Below are 26,316 nucleotides of genomic sequence, written 5' to 3'. Positions count from 1 at the left end.
CCTTCGGTTATGAATGACCATGGAGTTGCACTTAGTACAAAGTTACCCTCCAAGGTACAAGTCTGGGAAAGGTTGTTTGTGGAAGACCAGCCTCCCCTCTCCAGGCAATTGATGTTATCCAAGAGAAAGGCAAAGGGGCCAATACAGCTTGGCACCAGTGGTACTATAACTCATTTCTACAGTTGAGCGAACTGGAGCAATGTGAAATAAAGTGTCTTGCTCAAGAACACAATACACAGCCCAATCCTGGAATTGAACTCACTACCTCATGACTGTGAGCCTGACACTCTAACAACTGAGCCATGTTCCTTTATATTTATATATATATATATATATATATAAAACAATTAATAAGAGGAATGACCACTAAAGTGGATTAACACTTGCAAAGTGTTAATAACGAAGTCATGATATGTAGCTAATTGTTTTATTTCGTATATTTTCATTTGTCTTGCTTATTTTTACATTCTGGCGTTTGCTGTAAATTTTTTTTCTTGAGAGCACACTCTTCGTGGTAAGGCGATTTGACCTCTATCTTTAGCATATAGGAATCCACTTCCGTGGTCATTCCTCTTATTAATTGTTATACGATTTTTAAATCTTTGGATTTTTTTGAATATGCTAGACCATTGGTTTAAATTGATGTTAATTGATTGATATCAATTTCTACCCTCGTTATTTAATTATATATATATATGAAGATAGTTGTGTGAAAAAGTGCCACACCCTAGCGGTTGAGGGAACCTGTGGAAGAGGTAGACCCAGGAAAACCTGGGACGAGGTGGTGAAGCACGACCTTCAAACTTTAGGTCTCACCGAGGAAATGACTAGAGACCGAGACCTTTGGAAGTATGCTGTGCGTGAGAAAACCCAGCAGGACAAGTGAGACCATAACCTGTGGCCTCTTATGCATACCTTTCCTTCTTGGGACACAAAACTCTACTTGTGAAGACCTGTTGAGGCAAGTGAAAATCAAAATCAAAATCAAAATCGATCAACATCAATGGAAATTGTAGCTGTGATACCAGTGCCGGTGGCATGTAAGAGAACCATCCAAATGTGGCCGTTGCCAGTCCCACCCCGACTGGACTCCGTGCCGGTGGCACGTAAAAAGCACCCACTACACTCACAGAGTGGTTGGCGTTAGGAAGAGCATCCAGCTGTCGAAACACTACCAGATCAGACTGGGCCTGGTGCAGCCTCCAGGCTTCCCAGACCCCAGTTGAACCATCCAACCCATACTAGCATGGAAAGCGGATGCTAAACGATGATGATATTATACATATATATATATATATATATAAGTATGTATGTATGTATATGTATATATACTAGCACGCCATTGTTACAATGAGGGTTCCAGTTGATCTGTTCAACAGAACAGCCTGCGTGTGAAAGTTACATGTAAGAGGCTGAGCACTTCACAGACACGAGTGCTCTTAATGTAGTTCTCAGGGAGATTCAACGTCATACATAGAATGTGACAAGGTTGGCCCTTTAAATTAGAGGTACAACTCATTTTTGCCAGCTGAGTGGACTGGAGCAACATGAAATAAAGTATCTCACTCATTATCAACAGACATAGGTGCAGGAGCGGCTGTGTGGTAAGTAGCTTGCTTACCAACCACATGGTTCCGGGTTCAGTCCCACTGCAAGGCACCTTGGGCAAGTGTCTTCTACTATAGCCTCGGGCCGACCAAAGTCTTGTGAGTGGATATGGTAGACGGAAACTGAAAGAAGCCCGTTGTATATATATATGTATATGTATATATATATATATATACATACAGGTATGTGTGTGTATATGTTTGTGTATCTGTGTTTGTCCCCCCAACATCGCTTGACAACCGATGGTGGTGTGTTTAAGGCACCGATAAAATAGTACTAGGCTTCGAAAGAATAAGTTCTGGGGCCGATTTGCTCGACTAAAGGCGGTGCTCCAGCATGGCCGCAATCAAATGACTGAAACAAGTAAAAGAGTAAAAGAGACGATCCATCATCCAACATAACATTAAGAAAATACAGAGATCAATCGATGATACATAAAGTGTCCACAGTCTCAAAAGTCTAGGGATGTGGGATCCTTTTGTATATCATTATTCAAATGAATATTGAAAATCCAATTAATGATGGCATTTATCTAAAATATATGAAGTTAACGAACCTCTCAAAGGTGGAACTTTCCGTCTGTAATAACTGCGATGAACTCTCAGCCTCCGTTGATGTTCCCTAGTAGAGAAAAACACAGAAATAAAATCTTTAAAAATAATTTGTGTAATCATGCGAATTCACACATACTCACACATATATACAATGGGCTTCTTTCAATTTCTATCTGCTAGAGCCACTCACGAGGTTTTGGCCAGCTTGGGGCTTTAGTAGAAGGCACTTGCCCAAGATGCCAAACAGTAGGACTGAAACTGGGACCTTGTGCTTACGATGCAAACTTCTTGTGTCTTTATTGCCCACAAGGGGCTAAACATAGAGGGGACAAACAAGGACAGACAAAGGGATTAAGTCAATTACATCGACCCCAGTGCGTAACTGGTACTTAATTTATCGACCCCGAAAGGATGAAAGGCAAAGTCAACGTCAGCGGAATTTGAACTCAGAATGTAATAGCAGACGAAATACGCGAAGCATTTCGCCCGGTGTGCAAACGATTCTGCCAGCTCGTTGCAAACTTCTTACCACACAGCTACACATATAAACATTTATTAATTTGTGATCATTTATTTTCTTTATATTCTCTCACAGTTGCCACTTGTCTGCGCAACAAATTCAAGTTTGCAATCTGGGTTTTCTACATTTTTGGGGTTAGAATATTTGGATCTTTTCACTTTGACCGGCAGCTTTTTCTAGCGGTGTCATATGAAATTGTCACCCATAATTATGACCCTAGTATCGATCTATTGCATTTCAATCTGTTTTAGGGTTAGGGTTAGGGGGAAGGATATCTTTTTTCTTCAGAAATGTAAATAAACCCAATCTGTTTCTTAAACAAGGGACATATTCATACGGCACAGAATGTTTTCACCTCAATAGACGTCATTGATTGGTTGAAATTGCAGAAATTGAAGGAAAAAAACAACAAATATCTTACAAACTATAGAATTTTCTCAATAAAGCCAAGAGAAAAAGATGTTTTATAAACACATTCTACCATTATACGAAGTTTAAAAGTGTTTAGTTACATGGAAATTATTTTTAAAAGCTGCCGGTCAAACCGAAAAGATCCGAATATTTAGTCATTCATATGAAACTAGTTACTTCAGTCAGAGATAATAAGGATGTCAATAATTATTGCACCTTAGAATCAAGTGTATAGACAAAAAGACAAACTATCGGTGATAATTAAATTGTGGTTTATCAGTAAAATTATTTAAATCTTTAAGCCTTTAGCATTTATACCAGCCATATCTGGCCCCAAATTTTCTACCTGTTTTATGTTCAAACTAGCCAGATCTGGCCTCTCACACCTACTTAACAGTGTCCACAATCATATCATTGGAATCTCAAAGCTATGAGATAAGACGTGATTAATTCAAATCAAAGTGAATGAATATGTATTACATTTGACAAAATAATCTGAATAGTAAACGGTTAAAACACATTAATATGCCAGATTAATAATTTGGTATTGTTGCTTGTTTGTTTGTTTGTTGAGCAAAGCGGTCTTCATCCCAGAGTGGGAGAAGTCCGAAACGTGGTCCTTTGCTATTTGTAAGACCCGCAGAAGAGAAAGCAGGTCAACCCCCGACACCGAGAGCATCGACTAATGGATGAATGTGCATCCAGGCTCAGTGGCTACATAGGAAGTCGGGGGACAAGAAACAGGAAGAAAGAGTGAGAGAAAGTTGGAGTGAAAGAGTACAACGGGGGTCACCACTACCCCCTGCTGGAGCCTCGTGGAGCTTTAGGTGTTTTCGCTCAATAAACACACACAATGCCCGGTCTGGGAATCGAAACCGCGATCCTCCGACTGCGAGTCTGCTGCCCTAACCACTGGGCCATTGCGCCTCCACTTGGTACTGTAGCTCATATTCGCGACTAAGAACATTCAGCAAGGGATTCTAAAAATGAAGAATATCATAACAGTTTTTCACACAGCAAATATTCTATAAGGATACTTACATCTTGTTTTGGCAAATCAACAGACTCAGGTGATCTGAAAATTAAAATGAAAGTTAAAATATTAAAATTACTGAAAACAAAATCAGTTAAGAAAACATTTCTTGAGAGTACTATTGTAATGACTAATATTAACTTGAATCGACAGTCATAAAGCAGATCATAATCATCATCATAATCATCATCGTCATCATAATTTAATGTCTACTTTTCCAGGTTTGCATGTATTTGGATAGAATTCATTGAGGTAGGTTTTCTATGGTTGGATGCCCTTCCTGTCACCAACCTTCATTTGTTTGAATGCAAATAATATAATATTTCTCCATGACAAGACATGTCTTGGAAGAAAGGAAATGAAGAAAGAAGCCGCGTGCATGACAGTGACACCAGCTTAAAACTAACACGCAATGTCAAGGCAAAGAGACCGAAACATACACAGACACAAATGTAGATAAACACACACATATATAAATACATACACACACACACATATACATATGTATATACAGTGGCAGACTGGGTTGCCAATATTGGTTGCCAGGAGACTAAGAAAGCCCATCCGCAACTATAAGGGGGCTCACCCGCTACTACAATGCTATCATTTAATTATTTCCTTTTTTTCTTAAAAGTATTCTTTTCAACTGTCTACAAATACAGACAAGCTGAAATAATTAATGCAGTTTTCCAGGAATGAATAAAAAGTTCTCAAACTTTCCATTCTTTCTACTCTCGAAAGTCTTATACATAAAACCAACGCCTTGAGTGCAGCATGTCTGCAACCTTTCTTACAGCTACTATCGACACGAAAGTCCTCAATGCTACATTCTTATTTGTCACCACCTGCCTACTATGACAACGCAGATATCATAACAGCACTATGATTAAAACTTTTCCCTCAACTTATCTGTTATAGGTTTAAGCCCTGTTGAGCAGGCAAAGCTCTAAAATGAAGACCGGGGTAATCTAAGCCAAAAAATTACAGAGATAATAAAAGCAATGTACTATGTGAGTCAATTGGTAGGGATTAGGCTAACTATAGTTACATATAGACATTGATAAAACCACTTCTGCCTCGCTGTGTTAACAAACAGAATTTCATTCAAAATTTTTGGAGATTAGCAAAGTTGTACACTTTTACCATCATGAAAGCATGGAGAATCTGAAAACTAGTACTGGTTTCTAATTTTGGCACAATGCCAGCAATTTCAGGGGAGGAGGTAAGCAGATTACATCAACCCCAGTCTTCAACAGGCACTTATTTTATCAACCCCAAAAGGATGAAAGACAAAGTCAACATCGGCGGAATTTGAACTCAGAATGTAGAGATGGACAATATACTGCTAAGAATTTTGCCCAGAATGATAACAATTGTGCCAGCTCACCGCCTTACAATCTGAAAACTAATATAGGCTTAGAATTTTGGCAAAAGGCCATCAGTTTCGAGGTGGGGAGTAAGTCGATTGCATCATTCCCAGTGCTCAACTGGTACCTATTTCATCAACTGCAAAAGGATGAAAGGCAAAGTCAACCTCGATGGAATTTGAACTTAGAACATAGACATGGACGAAATACCGCAAAGCATTTTGCTTGGCCGGCTAATGATTCTGCTGGCTTGCTGTCTTTCAATCTGAAAACTTATATAAGTCTCTAATTCTGGCACAAGGCCAGCAACTTCAAGGGAAAGGGAGCAGTCAATTACAGCAACCCCAGTGCTTAACCGGGACTTATTTCATTGACCTTGAAAGAATTTGAACACAGAATGTAGAGATGGACAAAACACTGTTAAGTATTTTGCCTAGCGTGCCAATGATTCTGCTAGCTCACTACCTTACAATCTAAAAACTAATACAGGTTTCAAAATTTGGCACAAGGCCAGCAAGTTCAGGGGAAAGGGAGAAGCAAATTACATCGACCCCAGTCCTCAACTAGTACTTATCTCATCAACCTCAAAAGGATGAAAAGCAAATTTGACCCCAGCGGAATTTGAACTCAGAATATAGAGATGGATGAAATACCACCAAGCATTTTGCCTGGCATATGAATGATTCTGCCAGCTCATTGCCTTACAATCTGAAAACTAATATTGGCATTTCTACAGACATGGTTGGCATCTTGGATTTTCAAAATGGCCACCATAACTATTTTGTATTATCTTAGCTTTTAGTCAGCCTAGAAACTGAAGCATGTTAATCCTATGTTTTCGAGGTCAAGGAATCCAATAAAGGCTTCAAAATAATGTTTTAAGATTATGAAAAAGCAACAAAGGTAACTAAAAACTACTGTCTTTCTGTTTGTGATAATATAAGAGCATTACATAATACATGTGACAATCTTGTGAAGTTATAGACATGGATTTTATAAAGTAACAAGTTATTAAGTTGAACTATAAGTTCTATACACAGAATCAACTGGTTCCTGTCACTCAAGGATACACTTTGACTGTCCTTTATTCTCCTGTGAGTCACTTTTAGTATTATAGTCTGTAGCATTTTCAGTGAGTCACTTCCACATAAAGAACTGTGCAAACTAAGTTCATATCATTCAGGCATATGCTTTTACAGAGGTGTGCGGCTCAGTGGTTAGGGTATTCAACTCACGATCATAAGGTTGTGAGTTCAATTCCTAGTGGGGCATTGTGTCCATGAGCGAGACACTTTATTTCATGTTGCTCCAGTTCACTCAGCTAGTCAAGATGAGTTGTCCCTGTATTTCAAAGGGTCAACCTTGTCACATTCTGTGTCACGCTGAATCTCCTTGAGAACTACATTAAGGTTACAAGTGTCTGTGGAGTCCTCAGCCACTTGCACGTTAATTTCACGAGCAGGCTGTTCTGTTGATCGGATCAACTAGAACCCTCGTCATCGTAACCGATGGAGTACCAGTTTTTAGGAATGTGTTGTCACACAACAAGGACCTAGCACCTCATCCTATACAAATGCATTCAATGTGATCCTCAAAGACACCAAGAGGAAGAAGCAACATGCTGCATTCTGCCAGATATTCACAAAATTAGATACCACCTTAAGTCAAGAATACTTTTATGGCTGCCCTTTAACCCTTTCATTACCAACCCGGCTGAAACTGCCTCTGGCTCTGTAATACAAATGTCTTGTTTCCATAAGTTTTGAATTAAAATCTTCCACCAAACCTTCATCACAATTTACGTTCCTAACACTAGCTGACTGAAAGCTAAGTTATTTTACTAAATTCTCTGTTATAGTTAAAGTAGCTGAAAGAAACACAGAGCATCTCAAAATAAATATAGTAACGAAAGGGTTAAGCAGTGCAGTAAACATACAAAGTTGGTCAATGCGACCTTCACCTCCTGTATTAGCATCTTTCTTTGTTAGTTTCATCACTGTTAGTATCATGTCCCTATTAACCCTCATAAACTGTTGAAACCACTTAGTTTGGTCTATTCCACAAATTGTTATAACATGGTCTATCCTTTGGACTTATCCCAGCTTTTCTGGCTGTTGCACACCACAGCAGGTTCTACAAACACGTTGTATAATATTGGGTAGTTTGCAGCATGCTTTGTCCAATTTCCAATGTTTTTTCACATTATAGTGACCCAGCACCACACCATCTGAATAATCTGAATGCTAAAGGGTTAATAACCAGTAATTCTAAATTGTCCTTTAAATTCTGTTAAGAGGCAAAACATCGGCCACGTTCGGATGGTTCTCTTACGTGCCACCGGCACTGGTATCACAACTACAAATTCCATTGATGTTGATCGATTTCGATTTTTGATTTTCACTTGCCTCAACAGGTCTTCACAAGTAGAGTTTTGTGTCCCAAGAAGGAAGGTATGCACAGGTGGACTGACTACATCCCAGGTAGAGGCCACGGGTTATGGCCTCACTTGTCCTGCCGGGTCTTCTCACGCACAGCATACTTCCAAAGGTCTCGGTCTCTGATCATTTCCTTGGTGAGACCTAAAGAGCGAAGGTCATGCTTCACCACCTCGTCTCAGGTTTTTCTGGGTGAATAAAAGTAAAAAAATTTTGCAGTGTATAGATGAAAATGCTTATTGATATCATCATCATTTAATATCCAATTTCCATGCTGGCATGGGTTGGATAGGTTGAAAGGATCTAGTGAGTCCAAGAACTGCATCAGAAGAGAAAAAATAACTGAAGGACTTTGTAGTGTAGAGATGAAAATGTTTAAAAGATCTCTTATTTGTATCAATCATTTGACTGTGACCATGCTGGAGCACCACCTTTAGTCGAATAAATTGAACCCAGGACTTATTCTTTGTAAGCCTAGTACTTATTCTATCAGTTCTTTTGCTGAACTGCTGAGTTACGGGGACGTAAACACACCAATATAGGTTGTCAAGCGATGGTAGGGGACAAACATAGACACTCAAACATTCACATAGATATACTAGCTGACGTACCCAGTAATTCCTGGGAAAGCAGGGATTATCCCTTGGTTCTGTTCTCATAATTGTTTCGCTAATCCAATAACAACAATACGAAGTATGTAGCCCTTAAAATGGATTTTGTGCATTTACGGAGAATACCGAAATGACTTACACAGTATCTTGTTTTTAGGAATTCCCAATAAGTTATGAAAACCCAAATTGTGAAGTCAGTGCGTGGCACTTTGGACAGGTGTCTTCTGCTATAGCCCCGAGCCGACCGAAGCTTTGTGATTGAATTCGGCAGGCGGAAGTTACTGCCGTGTGTGTATATGTGCGTGTAGGTGCTTGTGCCTCTCCGAAAGAGAGAGAGAGTTATGTAATAACATGAAATTAGTTACCCGATAGTAAAAATTAAAATAAAGTAGCCCTTAAAAGGGCTTTAATGCATTCCCAGAGTATATAGGACATAGGAGGAAATACTAATAAGGTATGCATACTAAAATTGTGAAGCATGTTATGTAATAGCAGGCTAATCAGATATGAGATAATAGCAATTCAAAGTAAATAACTCTGAAAAGGGCTTTTGTGCATTCCCAGGGAACATTACCCTCAGGGGTGCTAGTGTCACTAACCAAAATAAGTGGATCGCCACACAATGGGACTGAACCCGGAAGCATGTTGTTGGTAAGCTGGCTACTTACCACATAGCTACACCTGCACCTATATAACAATAAGAAAAACAATTACAGAATTGAAGAGAAAGAATCAACCTTCAGGTAAGGTAAGTTGCACAAATTTCAAACTAAGTTGGAAGCCAAATTTCTAATGGGACAACAAGATACATACACACAGATACAATGAAGTGAGCTTTCCTTTTGTGGGCAAAGCTTGCAATACCCACCGACACTGTAGTCGCTTTTCAAGCTAAATAATAAAAAAAATAAAACAGGAAGTGTGTGCAAACACACAATGACACAAATGTTTAAATGCCTGAATGAACACACAAACAAATGCATGCGCTCACCCTGAAGCGAATATATATAACCAGGAAGCAGATGTTCAATTTTAGGGAAACAGACAGCCATATCGCTGTTCTTCAAGCAAATCACAAGGTCTACAACGAGGTAACTGATACTGCACACACAATATAGGCTTCATCATCATCAGCATCTTCATTTTAACATCCACTTTTCCATGCTTGCATGGGTTGGACAGAACTTGTTGAGGCAGATTTTCTATGACTAAGATGCCCTTCTGGTTGCCAACCCTCATTTGTTTCTGAGTAAAGGTAATATTTCACCTTGTCCAGGCATAATTTCACGGAAGATTAGAAACAAAGGACACAACTTGCATGGCGACACTCATTTACTATTACATAATGTCATGGCAGTAACACACACACACAACACACATAAAATATTGGGTCATCCCATAAATAATGTGGTTTTTTTTCAGTTGCACGAACTAAAAGTCAGAGAGGGACAGGATAAACTACCTGCATCAACTTGCTATAAAAGAAGGTAGTAATTTTGCCTTATTCATAGTGCCAGTTTTGAAGAGTGCAGATCAATTTTAACAGTTATTTTTTCAAAGCTATAATAGAAGTGACAAAGGAGCATATTCGGCATATTTTGCTTTATGAGTTCAATAAAGGCAAGAACAGAAAGTGCAAGGAATAAATGTGCAGTATATGGGGATTGGACAATAAGCATAAACCAGTGTCAGTGGTGGTTCCAGAAATTCTGAGCTGGAAACTACAGCCTAGAAGACGAGCCTCATCTTGGAAGATCTGTGGAGCTTGATGAAGACATCCTGCAAACCATGATGGAACAAAATCCCATCTGTTGAGGAACTAGCAGTGTAGCTTGGATTTGGTCTTTCAACCATTCATTGCCACCTGCATGCCATCAGAAAACTCAGCAAATTGGGTCAATGGGTTCGTTACAAACTTTCCAAGTCTAACCACACACAGAGATTGAATGTGTGCTCTTCTTTGCTGTCACGTCTCACGAATGAACCTTTTTTGGACCAAATAGTGTCTGGTGATGAGAAATGGGTTTTCTATAAAAATGTCAAGCACTAAAGACAGTGGGTAGGGAAAGGAGAAACACCAGCACTCCAGGCTAAAGGTCTTCACCTACATAAGGTGTTGTTATCTGTTTGGTGGGATATGAAAGGTTTAGTCCACTTTGAACTTTTAAACCCAAACTAAATGATAACAAAGGAGATCTACTGCGAGCGGCTTAAGTCAGAACTAGAAGAAAAACAACCATCTTTAGCTTTAAGACAAAAGGTGTTCTACCATCAGGATAATGCTCAGCCACATACAGCAAGGATCACATTCCAAAGGCTGGAGATGCCCCACCCACCATATTCGCCAAATATTGCCCCATCTGATTATCATTTATTCTGCAGTCTTCAAAATCATTTGGATGGAAAAAATATGAATTCTGTAGACGAGGTCAGAATAGTACTGGAGGAGTATTTTTTGGCATAGACGAGTGAATTGTGGAAGAGGGGCCTTGCAAGTCTACCAGATAGATGGAAGAGCATTGTAGAAAATGAAGGAGAGTATACTTTCATCTTAATTTTGAAAAGTAAAAGAAGTATAAAAAAACTGCATTATTTATGGGATGACCAACGTCATTAATACACAGGTAGGTTTCTTTCCGTTTCAGTCTGCCAAATCTACCCACAAGGCTTTAGTTGGCCCACGGCTATAGTAGAAGACACTTGCTCAAAGTGCCATGCAGTGGGACTGAACCTAGAATCATGTGGTTGGGAAGCAAACAACTTACCACAAAGTTATGCCCATGCTTATCAGCCTCTTATCTCCTGTTTTTCACATATCTAGTTTAGACCATTGCTGCTATACCAGCAATTACAAAATCTGAAGTCTTTCAGAAATGAGTGACTGGGCAAATTTTTTCTTGATTGCACCATTCTTTTCCTTCATCGCTTAAATAAATCAACTACCCATTGTTTTGGAGGCCTTTTCCGACCTCTTGGCAACATTTGGCAACTGTATGGGTCCAACTGTTGTCTGTGAACCTTGCAATATGTCTGGTCCAACAGAACTTGTGCTTTCAGCATTCTGTGATCACATCATTCACTCTGCTCTGTTCTTGAATTATCTCATTTCAAGTATGTTCTTGTAATGATATTCCATGCACAGATCTTTCCATAGACCAATGTGTCATAGCCAAATTTCTTTCCTCTTTGTGGTGGCACAGATCTCACTTTTGTATCAGAGCAGAAGTAGGACAGTGCTATTGAAGAGACTGGCATGTATGGTCTTGTCCAGTTTTGCTCAGAGCACATTTCCACCTTTATTCTCTTCAATATTTCAGCATTCATATCTTGGCTCATATTTTCTGCAAAGTTACATTGCCTCAATAAACTTGATACATCTCAACAAACTGTTTTAAACATGACATTCTTCAATAAAAGATAGATTGGTAAATAAAACTGTTTCCCACAGTTAAGTGTAATGAAATTTTGAGTAGATATATCTGATTTTCACAGTAAAAGGCTTAATGTTCCATATAATATTTGACAAACTACCCTTCAAACAAGACATTGCATTTTTTAAATTAATTAATTAGGGGAAGATGGGAAGTAGACATGATCTTTGCAGCATTTCATAAACTCTCAATGTCATTGGATTTGATGCTGAGCTTGAACTTCTGTTGAGATCAATGGACATAGGAAAAATTTGAACAAGAAAGGAATTCCAAAGGTTTATAGGTTTGGATAGAAATGATCAATCAAACTGTTCAGATTATCATAGCTATGGTAGAAGAGCTAAGAGTAAAACAGCGTCCATGAGTTACATTGATTGTAGAGTGTTGGGAACTAAATATTCTCTGTCTTGTCAAGGTCATATTTGAAACAGTAACAAGTATTTAGATTTTCTGTTTTTTGAATTTTATTTCCTGATGAAATGGTTTATCCATCTTATTCAAATGAATTATGGATTTTATTATTAATTATGTAATTATATGGATGATGATGATGAGTGTATCTCAATTGCGGAAACAGCTGTAGACTTCGGAACGAAATTGTGAAACATCTGTGAAATCTTTGTTTTTTATCATTCTGCATATGAGTATTAACCCTTTCGATACCAACCTGGCTGAACCCGCCTCTGGCTCTGTAGTACAAATGTTTCGTTTTCAAGTTCTGAATCAAAATATTCCACCAAACCTTCGTCACAATTTATGTTCCTAACACTGGCTTAATGATAACTAAGTTATTTTACTAAAGTCTTTGTTATATTTAAAATTAATTAAAAGAAGCACGGACATCTCAACATAGATATGGTCAGAAAAGGGTTAATGGAGATTTATAAAATGTCAGTAATTCATCAGGGATTAAGAATTTTCTGGTTCTGAATGGAAAGGGTAGACTTTGGGATGTAGATTTGGCAGTGTCATAAATATAAGGTGACTTTGTGATGAGAAGAGAGAGCGTGAGATTTAACTTTGAGGATCTACAAACGTTGGGACTCACAGAGGAGACAACTGGGGACTGATACGCCTGGCAGTTTGCTGTGCTTGAAAAGACACGTTAAGATAAGTAAAAGGTTGGTTGCCTTTGCATACAGGCTCGTCCCTTGTAACCCTCTCCAGCTGAGCATACCTAATCTTGCAGGCTCATAAGTGCCAGTGCCACATAAAAAGTACCCATACCGGTTTTGCGTAAAAGCACCCAGTAAACTCTGTAAAGGGGTTGGCATTAGGAAGGGCAACCAGCTGTAGAAACATTGCTAGATCAGATTGGAGCCTTCAGCTGGTCAGCTTCTGTGAAACCGTTCGACCCATGCCAGCATGGAAAATGGACGTTAAATGATGATGATGATGGTTTAGTTCAACCAAAAATGATGTGGTGGTGTATGACAACTATCTTTGAGATGTGCAGTAACGGTTTGTATTTTGTTAAAGGGGACGGGCTGTTATGCCCTAAAAAGATATCTCTTTAGGGCATAAAGATCTCTATTCATAGAATTACATAAACTATCTACATTGCAATGAATGATGCCTGTGTGAGAATATATAAAGATAATTGAAGGTGGTATCATCTGCATAGGAGTGCAAGGGATTAAAAACTAGCAAATATTTTACTGGTGGGTGGATGGAAGAGGATAGGAGACAAACAAACATCAAGGTACAACAGTTAATTGATTGTTAGCATTTTCTAATACATACTGTGTGTGCACCAAAGCTAAGATTGCAATTAATATTTAACAGAAATGAAAGTAAAAACGCTACAGCAATTATTTGAGCATTATGTCATAAGTTATCACAACTCTGCATCATCTACATAATACAAAACAGCCTCAATGCAGTCGACTGACCTGCAAGAGTTAGCAGCTAAATTTCCTTCAAAGTTCACATTATGAAGCAAGGACAATGCTCTTATCAGATATTTCTATAAAATCCGCTACTTTCAATGACACAAAGACCACATGAAACAAAATTTAAAAATCACACATTACATGCACTAGCGTAGCTAGGGTGTGTGCCGCCCGGGGCGGCCCTTCCGTTTGCCCCCACTCGGACCCCACAAAAGCACATATTGCCTACAGCAGACCCAAAAGTGTCGCCCCTTTTAAAAATGCAACCCGGGACGGACCGTTTCACCCTCCACCCCAGCTACGCAAGTAATTACAGGTAAAAATAATCCGGACTGTTTCTTTCCAGTAGAAGAGCAATAGAGAAATGAAAATTTTCGGTGTAACAAAATTACAAGCACACGCACACTATCATAATAATCCGATGGAATCACCACTCTCACCAACATCTTCACTAACTTATAAACCAATTCTACCAAATTTGCCAGAATCTAGAAACTAGGGGAAAGATCATTGGAATTTTAACCCTTTAGCATCAAGCCAACCAGTTTTATGTTCAATTAGGCCAGAACCTGGCCTCAACACCTACTTTACGGGGCTATTCTAAAAATAAACAATCACATCATCAAAATCTTGAAGCTACGAGATAATGCAGGATTATGATTAATTCAAAACAATGTGAATAAATAATCATTTCATTTGTCAGAGTAATCTGAACAGCAAAGAGTTAAATTGCACCAAAAGTTAATTAAAAGCAGCATCTACAGACTTATCAGCCTCACAAAGGGCTCATCATTAATATCACTAACACCAAATCCCAAACAAGTATTCGGGACACCACATTCAAATCACACACTACCGAAAATCTTTACACAGAGGGTATCTGATTGTTTCAAAACCCACCCCAAAAATCACTTTGACTACCATCAATATAGGTTATCAAGAAACCTAGCTCCAAGCCACATACTAAAAGTAACACCTGTCAAAAGCCACTGTCTACCTTCCTAAAAGCAACAAAGAGAGCATGAAATACAATTAACAACTACACTCAACAACATGAGTCAAAGAAGGAAGCTCTATGCAGTCGTTCAGTTTGCTAGAAATAGCAGCCAGATCTTCCTCAAACTTACACCCTATCAAATTAAACAGGAAGGAAGTATTGGGTGGTGTTAGTCCTAAATATTCCGCCTGAAAATAAGACGAGATGTTTATGATTGGTCATAGGTAAGCTTGATCAAAACAGACGAGGTGCTAAACCCCTGACAACTTGTTGTCACATAGGAATTACATTACAATAACTTCTTAACATCTATAGCCCACGGAGAAGACCTGAAGAAAACAAAACGATGCATAAACACAGCTAGAGAACTCACAGGTACTGCCATATTTGGCCAACAGAATGAGACAACAACAATGGTATATACAGTCAAAACATTAGACCCATCATCAGTTAATGTCAGCCCTGCTACCATAAAGAACACAAAATCAGTACACCTCACGTTATCACATGTTGCATGCTCAGTCTACCGACACAAAGAAAGGCGCTAAAAATAGCAGGCCACCTAATCATGTGAAGGACAAAGTTTGCTGTAGCAGCAAACCGTGGAAGGAGTATTATTTCCAGACTGTCATGCTATGACCCACCCTCACGATTGATTCATTCATTCATGCATGTCAGAGTGAGGAGTATGCTCGTCAAAGGTATCTCGAACAATAGATACGTGATTGGTGATCGTACCTAGTCATTTAGGTGATAGAATGTTTACAGGTCTGCTCGATCGGAGCTGGCTTGGAACTATACAACGACAGATTTACAGAAATATACTGAAAAATAGTGGAAAGACTGCAAATACTGCAGCCCGTATCATTAGCAATGCCAGGGTGTTAGTATAGTCCTTAGCGAGACAGACGGTGGCATGGTATAATCTAGTAAATTTGTAATTCATACCTTGCCGTACAGTAGACTTGTGTGTCACAGGTCTGCCCGATCAATAACTTGCAACATTGATTTCTTAGCTATGCCTTATATATTTTATCTGAGTTGAGATTTAGAAAATGTTCATTCTAGCAGTTTCAGTCTATTTTACTCTCATCGAGTCTGCTTTTACCTTCTCTTCCTCATCTGAATCGAATAAAACAAAGATAATAAAAACTGAACGACGAGGAATTCCAGCGTGAATATTATTAACTAAACATAGTGATGTCAGCCAAACGTGACAACAGTGTAGAAGTGTTGGTAAGATACAATCTCGAACCCCTGACAGTCCAATTTAGAGTAGTTGATAATTCAGTTACTATATCTGACAGTCACCAATCGGCCCAACACGGTGATTGGTGATACAGCTGATTTGGTATGTTTAGTATTTGGATCTATGAAGAACAAAAATAAATACACCATAGTGCCTTGCCCTCTATATGCTACAATCAACGTCACATCATAATGTTTAACAAATACATACATAATTAGTACTGAGCTATATATATATGTATAATATAATATAGCTCAGTACATGAAAACATAACGTTTATTTTCTTAAAATATTCTAGAACAAAATAATGCAAATATATGCGATTACCTGAAACAGATATGACAACTTTCAAAACACACACACACACACATATATATATGTAAGTTCATAATTAAAGAAAAAGTATATATAATTTGTCAACTGTTTTGTCTGATTTACTTTATTCTGTCATTTCACATTATTTCTGTTTTCTTGGGTTGCAAGGTACGTTAGTTACCAAGATAATTGCACAATGAACAAGAGAATGCTCTACAAGAAAAAACAAATTCTTAGATATCAACAAGTGGATTTTATATCTTAATAAAAGGTGACAAAAGGACATTAAATGTCAGAGGCATGATCAAAGTGTAGCAATACTTTTCTAAAAGCTTCCATGATCGATTGGAACCAAATCAAAGTCTCTCAATTGAAAATATTTTCTGGTTTAACTCTTAATTAGAGGGCGTCACCCAACACGAATACCAACATCAATAATTATATAAATTCTTTTCTTCGTCAGCTATCCCTCTCTCTGTATATATACATGGTCATGCATACATATATCTTAAAACAAATGAAAGATTTAACCCTAGTATCATTGATTAATCGTCTTCAAAACAGAAAATAATTCGTCGTTTACCCAAATTAATGTTTTTCAGTCAAAAACAGATGTCGGAAGTTTTCGTCAGCAATATTCCAAAGGATGTATTTTAAATGAGGATCAATAGGAAACTTACACATTATGTAGTTCCGGAGAATGATCTTCAGCATCATAAAACTCGTCCAACTCGCTATCAGACGACATTTTCGGGATGTCGTAATATTTGAGTGAGTTCTTCTCCGTAATATTCGACTCAACCTACACAAACCGCTGCCATATTGTTAGTCACGCTTCAATCCGTTAGTACGAGAATTGTCAGCAAGAATTTTTTTTTGACGAAATTTTACAATTCTAGACATTTAGTTGTGATAGAAAATTCCGTACTGTAATTCGAATGCTGAAATTTTCGTCTTTTCTCGAAAGATATTTTTTTCCGGATTTATACACAAGTTATACGCAAAATATTTCCCAGAAAGCATCATCAAACAAAGATGGAGGACCTTGCGGTGGAAGTATGCTGGAATAACGGGGCCTTTTTAAAGGTTTGTTGCATCTGTCACTATTTCCATTTCATTTATGTTAACATATATATTTTACAGTGAACTCTTTTAACATTGAAACAAACGATAAAAACACTCGTGATACCATAAATTTCTTTTAAGCAACATCCGCGTGCATCAAAAGTTCTTGTGTAGTAGTAAAAATGTTGGCCGCTTTTAAGTATTTCTCGTAAATCTGTAGTTTCCTTTTAATTATTGTTAGTTTTTCACGTTACTTCAATTAATGTTGAATAAATATTCTCGATATTTAGTTTTTCTTCCTTAATATCTATCAATTAATACATTATACACTGCTGGACCTATGTCCTTCGCTGTATTCTAAATTAACTTCTATTCACAATGGCTCTAATTGTGAGGAAATGAAATACCAAATTTCTTCACTTTCCAAGCACATAAATGATATATTTCACAATTCGAGAAATTTTATGAATATAACCATATAGATTTCCTGAAATAGTACTACATTTTGCTAGCATTTTCTCGTTAGAACATACTAATAGGAATTTATAAATATCCATTCTCTAAAGAACACGACGCGTAATATCCAACGAAATTTTTCTTTTATTTAGGCTTTTATCAAGAATATTCATGATGATGAGGTTACTGTTACGTTTGAAGACAGGTAAGTTTGCTTATTTGCCTCTTCTATTGGACGTGATTTCACACCGAGAGAGAGAGATACATGAAGAATTAGTATATCGTCGTCATGATAACACTCACTAATCCCTTTTTTCTTATTCATCATTATTTGCGTGTGCCTTTTTGAAAAAAATCTTAAGTACTTGTGTTCATTTTTTCTTTCTTCTCTCACTTTTTATCGGTAGAATAAAAAAAGTTTAAATGTTTAGAAGAAAAATTTAAAAAAAGAGTTTTGTGTGTTTGATGATAAAAAAAATAAATAAAATAAAAAAAAAATAATAAAAGGAAAATGAAAAGAAGAAAAAACAACAACAAAAAACAAATTGTTAAACTCTAAGAACATTTTTTTTCATTATTCTCTTGTGTTTTCTCTATGCTGGAGTTCAATGATGGGAGTTGGGAGACCGAACAAACTCCAGTAACTTGATCCTACATTTTATAACCACGCGATGATATATTTGGAGATTTTTGTCAGTTAAAGAACAACGTAGAACAAACTATATACAACAGTCATGTTAGAGCTGCTTCTCTTCTTCGTTCGCACACACACACACACACACACACATTTACCTGTAAAAGTCAGCAGCGTATATTTTGTATGGTTATCTCTGGTTTAGGTTTTAATCACCAAGTAGTAGGCCATCATAGTTTTAGTTTCACCATTGAAGAATCTTTTTGAAGTTTCATTTAGCCATTTTTTACTGTACTTCTTGAATAGTTTATAGTTGCGTAGTTTGCTAAATTTAAGTATGTGTGTGTGTGTGAAGAAGATGCAATGATAAACCCAGAAGCAGCCGAAGAACCGTGGACAAGTTTCAACTCATCAAAAAAATAAATAAATAAATGCTAATGGCTTAGACTATTTAAATATAATGTTGACTATTGGCGATTAATATGTTTATTCTATCAAGAAACTCTTCTAATTATTTCATATTTTGTTTTCTTTTACGTGTAAGTGAGGTTTATATATTTCGGTTTGTTCGTTCGTTGGGTTTCTCAAATGAGTTTTCAGATATTTGAATTACAGAATTAATAATTCTTTCTATCTTCTACATAGAGGTCACCACGACAAATTTATCAATCGAGTTTGATCGGGCAATGTCTAGTTTTAATGGTTTCAAAAGTTGCTGAATGTTAATACAACCCAGTTTGTAATTTTATTCTGGGTTTGAAAGTTGTCGATGGAAACCTCTTAGCTCTCATCGAGAAGACCTCTGATTAAACCGTATTCCGACTATGACCGTCTCATCCTTTTTTTTTTTTTTTTTTTTTATATCTACGACTACATTATCCAATGTGTCACTCTCTTTTTTTAAGACAACGGGGTGTGATTTGGCTGTTACTTCTAGAAGATTGAACGCACACTGCGTATATTTATTTTTATGGACATATATAGTGAATATAATAAGTTGCTTGACCGTGATAAGGTTTAATTTTTGAACTCGTTAAAAGTTTTTTCAGTTCGCAAGTTCTTATTTTTGCCGACATCTAACTTCCTTGTATAAACCAGTCATGAAGAAATTATTGAATCCGTCTCGTTTTATTTTAAACTCTTACCAGACTCTTACTTTTAGTTGGCTTTACCGGCCCGTTTTAATATTTTTATGTTGCATAAAATATTCAATGTGAAATTTAATGATTCTATATTCCCTCCTTCGGCTTCATCACTAAAATGGATGATTAAATCGCCCATACTTGTCTATGTGAGTGTGGCTAGATATTCATTTACTATGAATAGGTAGACTGTTTGAGAACAGGCAAACTGATAGGGGAAGATGCAAATAGAGACTGATGTAGACGAAAGTATACAAATTGACAAATAGGCGTTGTTGGTACTTATGTAAGTTGTTCTGACTGACAAGCAGATTGATGTTGTGATTGATTGATTAGTCATTGATAAATATATAGACACATGGGTATTTCAAGCCTTTTTTGTGTTAGGTATACTTGGTTGCAGCAGTATTTACGGCATCTGTTGGGCCTCTTGCTGTCAAAGACTAGAAATGAGATGATAGTTAAATGAATTCTGTGAAATTAATTTTATATTTTAAAGAACAGAGATCTGGAATTAGCAAGATATTTGTGTCTAAGGTTGTGAGTGTATATATATATATATATATATATATACATATTTTTTTAATGAATGCTTCACTAGAAGATATGATGGGTTGTGTGTGAAAATGTCGTTTCGAAGTTAAGAACTTTCCGTTTTCAAAGTGAAACTCCTTCACTGAATGTGAAAGAGTTTAACAAGTATATTTCTATTGTCACAGTTATATAAAATGCAGAGGACTAGACACCACAACTGGTGGCTGGTCAGATTTAAGGAAATTTGGAAATGTTTTGTTCATATTTTATCTTCACATTCTATACAACTGCAACTCATTAACGCCACACAATCCACATATAACAAACTTTGCACAATTACTGTCGGATACTGAAATTCATAACAGAGTTAGATGTGGCTGTGTGGTTAAGAGGCTTGCTGTCAGCCACATGGTTTCAGGTTCAGTCCTTATGCATGGCACTTGGGGAAGTATCTTCCTGGGCCGAGCAAAGTGTTGTTTGTAGATTTGGTACGTGGAAACTGAAAGAAATCCATCGTGTGTGTGTGTGTGTCCCTGTCCATTCTTGTGTGACATGGGGTGGTTGTAAATGAGCATTAGCATCAGTCTTCCATGAAAAATGTCCATCCACAGGGAAATATTACTTTGCTTGGAAACAAGAGCTGGTGACAGGAGGGGCATCCTGCTATAGAAAATCTGCCTCAATAAATTCCATCTGACCGATACAAGCATGGAAAAGTAGATGTTAAAAATGATTGTTTTAGCAACTTTAGGTTAGTCATGTAGTTGTTTACTCTAAGGTGAGTCTTGATTTGAGGTGTATGGTAACAGGTAGTCACATCATTATCCCTTTCTGCAATATTTTTTTAGTGTTATCTTAATCTATGTGAGCCAATGCAGCCTTTTTTTTTTTTTTTTTTCATAAGATGGTAAAGTAAGATTTTAAAAAGTTTTGAGTGTTATTTTTAGCCAGTGGAACAATTGTGGTGAAAGACTCATTGGCTTGTAGTTTCTGTTTTGGAGAAATGTAGCACAGTTTTATATTCCTTTATTTCAGAGACCACATGCTTGTTGAATGGTAGATTGGCTCTTCAAAGATGGTTAATTGAAAATAGATTGCTTGAGAAAAGTTGTATATTTAATGCAAAACATTTACTATTATAGAATGGAAAGAGTGAAATGAGTGGTTGACAAAGGTGGGTGGTCAGAAGAGATAAAGTGGATGTTAATGGTAAATTTAGAGGCAGAGGGAGATTTAATGAAATCATTTAAGAACCAGCAAGAAGGGAAGTCCTGTGAATGTTGGAATAGATTGGAATTTCTTCAGGAAAAAAAAAATTGAAGGAAGGCAAAATTTCTTTCCTAACATTGGTTCAGGCATGGCTGTGTGGTAAGAATCTTGCTTCCCAAACACATGGTTCCGGGTTCAGTCCCACTGTGTGGCACCTTCGACATGTGTCTTCTACTATATCCTTGGGCTGACCAAAACCATGTGAGTCAATTTGGTAGACAGAAACTGAAAGAAGCCCGTTGTGTGTTTGTTCCCCCCATCATTGCTTGACAACCAATGTTGGTATGTTCACATCCCCCATAACTTAGTGGTTCAGCAAAAGAGGCCAATTGAATAAGTACTAGACTTTAAAAGAAAAGAAGTCCTGAGGTTGATTTGTTCAACTAAAATACTTCAAGGTGGTGCTCCAGCATGGCCACAATCAAATGAAAACACATAAAAGAATATCTTTGCAAGAAATATTCCAAACTTTGTTTGAGCAGCTACTTCAGGTTGAAGATCTAGGAAATGAAGGATTCATGATTACAGAGTGCAACTGCTGGTATATTGAATTAGTTCAGATTGGATTAAAATCTGCTTTTAACTCTAAACCTGTTGACATAGAGAATTGCATATTAATTTGAAGAATAGTAATAGAGGAAATGCCTTTGAGCCATTAACATTTGGAATTAGTGATCACTGTTAAAACTTGGAACAATTTGGTCTGGACCATGAAAGTGAGAGCTGAAAATGATTAGGTGAGAGATCAGATTAGCAATAATTTAAAAGGAGATACTGAGGGATACTCTCAGTTGTAAAGTATTGAAGTTTTATGTCTACTACATATTGTTTGAGATTTAGACTATGTAAGAGGGTCCATAACCTTAGTTCATTCTTTTGAGCTGGTTAGGGTCCATAACCTTAGTTCGTTCTTTTGAGCTGGTTTGATGTGGTGATGTTCAGCTTATGTAATAAGTAGTGGGTGAGGGTTTTAAATCCATTTACCCATGATTGTGCAAGGGGTGGAATCTGTTTGTCAGTAGACTAAAGAAATCAGTTATGTATGTTACTCAGGAGTGCAACATTTATTTTTGAAATGATGATCATTAACATTACAACTGCACCCACTCTCGCTTGACTCTACATACACAAATCTGTTGATGCTGGTATCTTGAAAAGCACTTGATCTGTTCCAACAATGCAATTTTTGTTTGGATGAGCGTCCAATTGCAAAACTTCATCCCAAATTCCATGATGCTGATCAGGATCAAACATGTAGAATGATATTTTAGGTGCATGTGTGTATGTCTGAACGAGTAGATGATAGAAATGTAACAGTGGATTTTATTTTCAACACAGATTTTACTGTCTGAAATGTTGATGTTCTTCAGTCAGTGATGGTAGAGAATCTTCCAAATGGTCTTCTTCTCTTCAGAGTTTAAGGAAATGAAATTTCATTTAACTTGAGGAGTCCAGTAAAATATCCTTGAACTTAAGATGCCCTTTTAAGACTAAATAAAATTTTAGCCCATAGAAAAGACAGGACCCTGCTACCATCAGAGAAATGGGTATGTTTATTATACAGAAAAAAAAGAGTTAGAAATGTCATGTGCTATTCCCAGTGTAAATTGTAGATACACAAGAGATGTGGGATTACAGGTAGACTTTGTATGTAGCAGATGCCTGTTAATAATTGGTAGTAAGATTACATGTGAAATAAATTCCTTCAGATGATGGGAAATCTCACAGAGGAAACAAACAGCTTTTGATGCAGTAGAGGTGGATGTTACGAAAGTAAGAATGGGATGGGATAAGTTTTGTTGATAGCAAAGGATTACTTGTGTATGGAATGTGATGTTACATGGTAGCAAAATATAGGGCTTGAATGTGAGATTTGTTGTGGCCAGAAAGAAAAGCAGCATGCATGCTTCATTGCACTTTTGATGTAGTGTTTGTGAGTGATGGAGTGCAAATGCATTGTAAAAAGCTGGATGTATGAGGAATCCAATGTAGTGTGCAAAGAGAAGGCTGTATTTATACAGGTATGAATAATGGTGTATATGGGGGACGTCTATTATATATAAGTGCTGACTACTTGAATTTGAAGAGAAACTGCAAAGACTTGGGTTGGAATAATGAAGACTAGCCTTAATAAGCTAAACCTCATGAAGGTGATTACTAGAATTATGAGTAGCAATACAATGTTGGAGAAGCTCTGCTGCCCACCTGTCAGAATAGTGAAGGTTGCGATGTATACGTACATCAGTTCTCTACCCCATTAACTCTATACCTGCTGTCCTCTATTACTAACCCTCTTTCACTGTACATCAATATTTGTATCAGAAGAATGACATTTGATCTAATTTCACCTCTTTAGCACTCTACTGCTTTCCCACCATTACCTTCATTCCCACCGTTACCTTCTTCATTCTAGCCCCAACCTTCACTCTCACAGTGTCACTCTTCATTAGTATCACCCCATCTCTCCTCCAGTTTATTGCTTTCCTTCACTCCCTGTTATCTCTTCTGTTGCTCTTTGTTGACATTTTCTTTTTTTCCATCATTCTGTCACTCTTTGTCCCATTTGGCTGCTTAAGATGTTTTGCTATTCAATATCTTTACCAACAACCAACATGTAGCTGCTTATTAATTTCTCCCTCTTCCCCTCCCACTTCATCACTGCTTCTCCTCTCATTGTCACATTTACCTTAAATGAACACACAACATAGAGAGGACAGTTTAGCTTTTTCAAAGGCATGACAACCTCTCTGGTGTTGGTGCCATAATAAAATGCATTCAATACACTCTGAAGTGATTGATGAATTAAACAATATAAGGTAGAGAGGATTGTTTATTGTTGCTAAAGACATGACAACTTCAGATGCTACAAGAAAAAGTCATGTGGTCACTTGGACAAGTGTTTTCTACTATAGCCCTGGGTCGACCAAAGCCTTGGGAGTGGATTTGGTAGGCTGTAAGTTGAAAGGGTTCCATCGTGTGTCCATGTATGTTCACATTGAGGGATTGTTGTAAAGTAAATGAATGTTGTTCATTTCAAATATTCTGTGTAAACATATCTGACCATGGAAATAATACCTTGCTTGGAAACAGGTAAAGGTTGAGCAGCCGGAAGGGTATATAGCTGTAAAAAAAAGACTGCTTCAATAAAATTTATCTGACCCATGCAAATCTGGAAAAGTGAACATTAAAATGATGCTGATATATATATATATATATATATATATATCTTTTCTTTTATTTGTTTGTGACTTGCTTGCAGCCATACTGGGGCACCACTTTGAATTTTTAGTTAGGTGAATTATTCTCTCCATACTTTTTTTTTTTTGACTTGTACTTATTCTCTCAGCCTTCTTTTGCTGAACTGCTAAGTTATGGGGGATGTAAACACACCAACTCTATTTGTCAAGTGGTAGTGGGGCACACACACACACACATATATATATATATATATATATATATATATATATATATATATGGCGGGCTTCTTTCAGTTTACCATCTACTGAATCCACTCAAGGCTTTGATCAGCCCAAGGCTATAGTAGAAGACATTTGCCCAAGGTTCCATGCAGTGGGACTTAACCTGAAACCATGTGGTTGGGAAGCAAGCAACTTGCCACACCTGCTCCTATATATATATATATATATATATATATATATATATATATATATATATACCGGAGTAAACACATAAATGTGAAACAAGGTGGAAAAAAGAGTACTCAAATACCAGTGGTAGAGTAATATGCTTTATTTAAAGCAAAAACTGTCCGACGAACGGGAACGGGAAACTCAGAGTAAAAGGTTTTGTTGAATTTTCTGCTGCTTTAAATAAAGTATATATATATATATATATATATATATAATTTCTGAGCATGACTGCTGTATTGAAGACATGAAGTTCCACCTTCATATATAATTATATTGATGTGCCTCTGGTACCATGGCTGAAGCAGCCATAGCAGTTGCCTTAAGATAAGCACTTGTTATGATATCCAAGTGCTTTGGGTATCTAAACTTGGCTGGGTCCCTCTCTGTCCAGGTCTAACCACAAGTTCTTTCAATGAGAAATAGATTGGTATTTTATGGTAGCCTCATACCTCACTGCTAATTCATACATGTGCACACAAAATTTGTTGAAGTTCCTTGATATAGCCTGACATATTATAACCATTTCTTTAGAACTGCCTGTGATCTGTTGCACTCCAGTAAGGGTAAAGACACCTTCGCTCATGAATGACCATGGGGTTGCACCTAGAAAGTTACCCACTGAGGCACATGTCCGGACAAGGTTGTTTTATGGAAGACCAGCAGTCACCCATGCATACTAGCCTTGCTTCTCCACGCCACTGATGTTATCCAAGAGAAAGGCAAAGGCCAATACAGCTTAGCACCAGTGACGTTGCAACTCATTTCTACAGCTGAGTAAACTGGAGAAAAGTGAAATAAAGTGTCTTGCTCAAGAACACAACACAACCCATTCTGGGAATTGAACTCGCTACCTCATGATTGTGAGATGTACAATCTAACCACTGAGCCATGTGCCACAAAATGTATTTTACTAAATACCTGATCATATGCAAGTATATAGTTGTAACAACCTTGGACTACATATTAAATAAGGAAAATGCAAAAAATATCTTTCTAAACAGGTACGTGAATGTTTGACTATCATCATTTAACGTCCCATTTTCCATGCTGACATAGGTTGGATGGTTTGACAGGAGCTGATGGGCTGTTCAGGTTCCATGTCGGTTTTGGCAGGGATTCTATGGTTGGATGCCCTTAACGCCA

General features: G+C 37.3%; 2 protein-coding genes across 7 annotated transcripts in view; one reads left to right on the top strand and one right to left on the bottom strand.

The window, feature by feature from the left end:
• Positions 1-17,305, bottom strand: part of LOC115222103 (WD repeat-containing protein 44) — a 94,385-nt gene extending 77,080 nt beyond the window's left edge. The window contains exons 1-3 of one of the 4 annotated variants that reach the window (XR_003882682.2): positions 17,104-17,243; positions 4,135-4,168; positions 2,165-2,229 (exon numbers count right to left, since the gene is read on the bottom strand). Coding sequence is in view for 3 of the 4 variants with exons in the window: in XM_036511484.1 (XP_036367377.1) it covers positions 2,165-2,229; positions 4,135-4,168; positions 17,104-17,171 (167 nt within the window). In the remaining variant the exon portion in view is untranslated. Of the gene's footprint in view, positions 1-2,164; positions 2,230-4,134; positions 4,169-17,103 lie in introns of all 4 variants that reach the window. The other 3 variants (XM_036511484.1, XM_029792221.2, XM_029792220.2) reach the window with 3 other exon arrangements.
• Positions 17,306-17,307: 2 nt separating this feature from the next.
• The window catches only part of LOC115222138 (fragile X mental retardation syndrome-related protein 1), a 72,290-nt gene continuing 63,281 nt past the window's right edge, over positions 17,308-26,316 (top strand). For all 3 annotated transcript variants that reach the window (XM_029792274.2, XM_029792273.2, XM_029792272.2), the window contains exons 1-2: positions 17,308-17,509; positions 18,097-18,149. In XM_029792274.2, coding sequence (XP_029648134.1) covers positions 17,459-17,509; positions 18,097-18,149 — 104 coding nt within the window. In that variant the 5' untranslated portion in view covers positions 17,308-17,458. The remainder of the gene's footprint in view (positions 17,510-18,096; positions 18,150-26,316) is intronic.

This window comes from Octopus sinensis, linkage group LG19 (genome assembly GCF_006345805.1).
Source record: "Octopus sinensis linkage group LG19, ASM634580v1, whole genome shotgun sequence".
NCBI classification, from domain to species: domain Eukaryota; kingdom Metazoa; phylum Mollusca; class Cephalopoda; order Octopoda; family Octopodidae; genus Octopus; species Octopus sinensis.
Note: the sequence above shows the minus strand (reverse complement) of the source record. Positions and strands in the feature narration are given on the sequence as shown.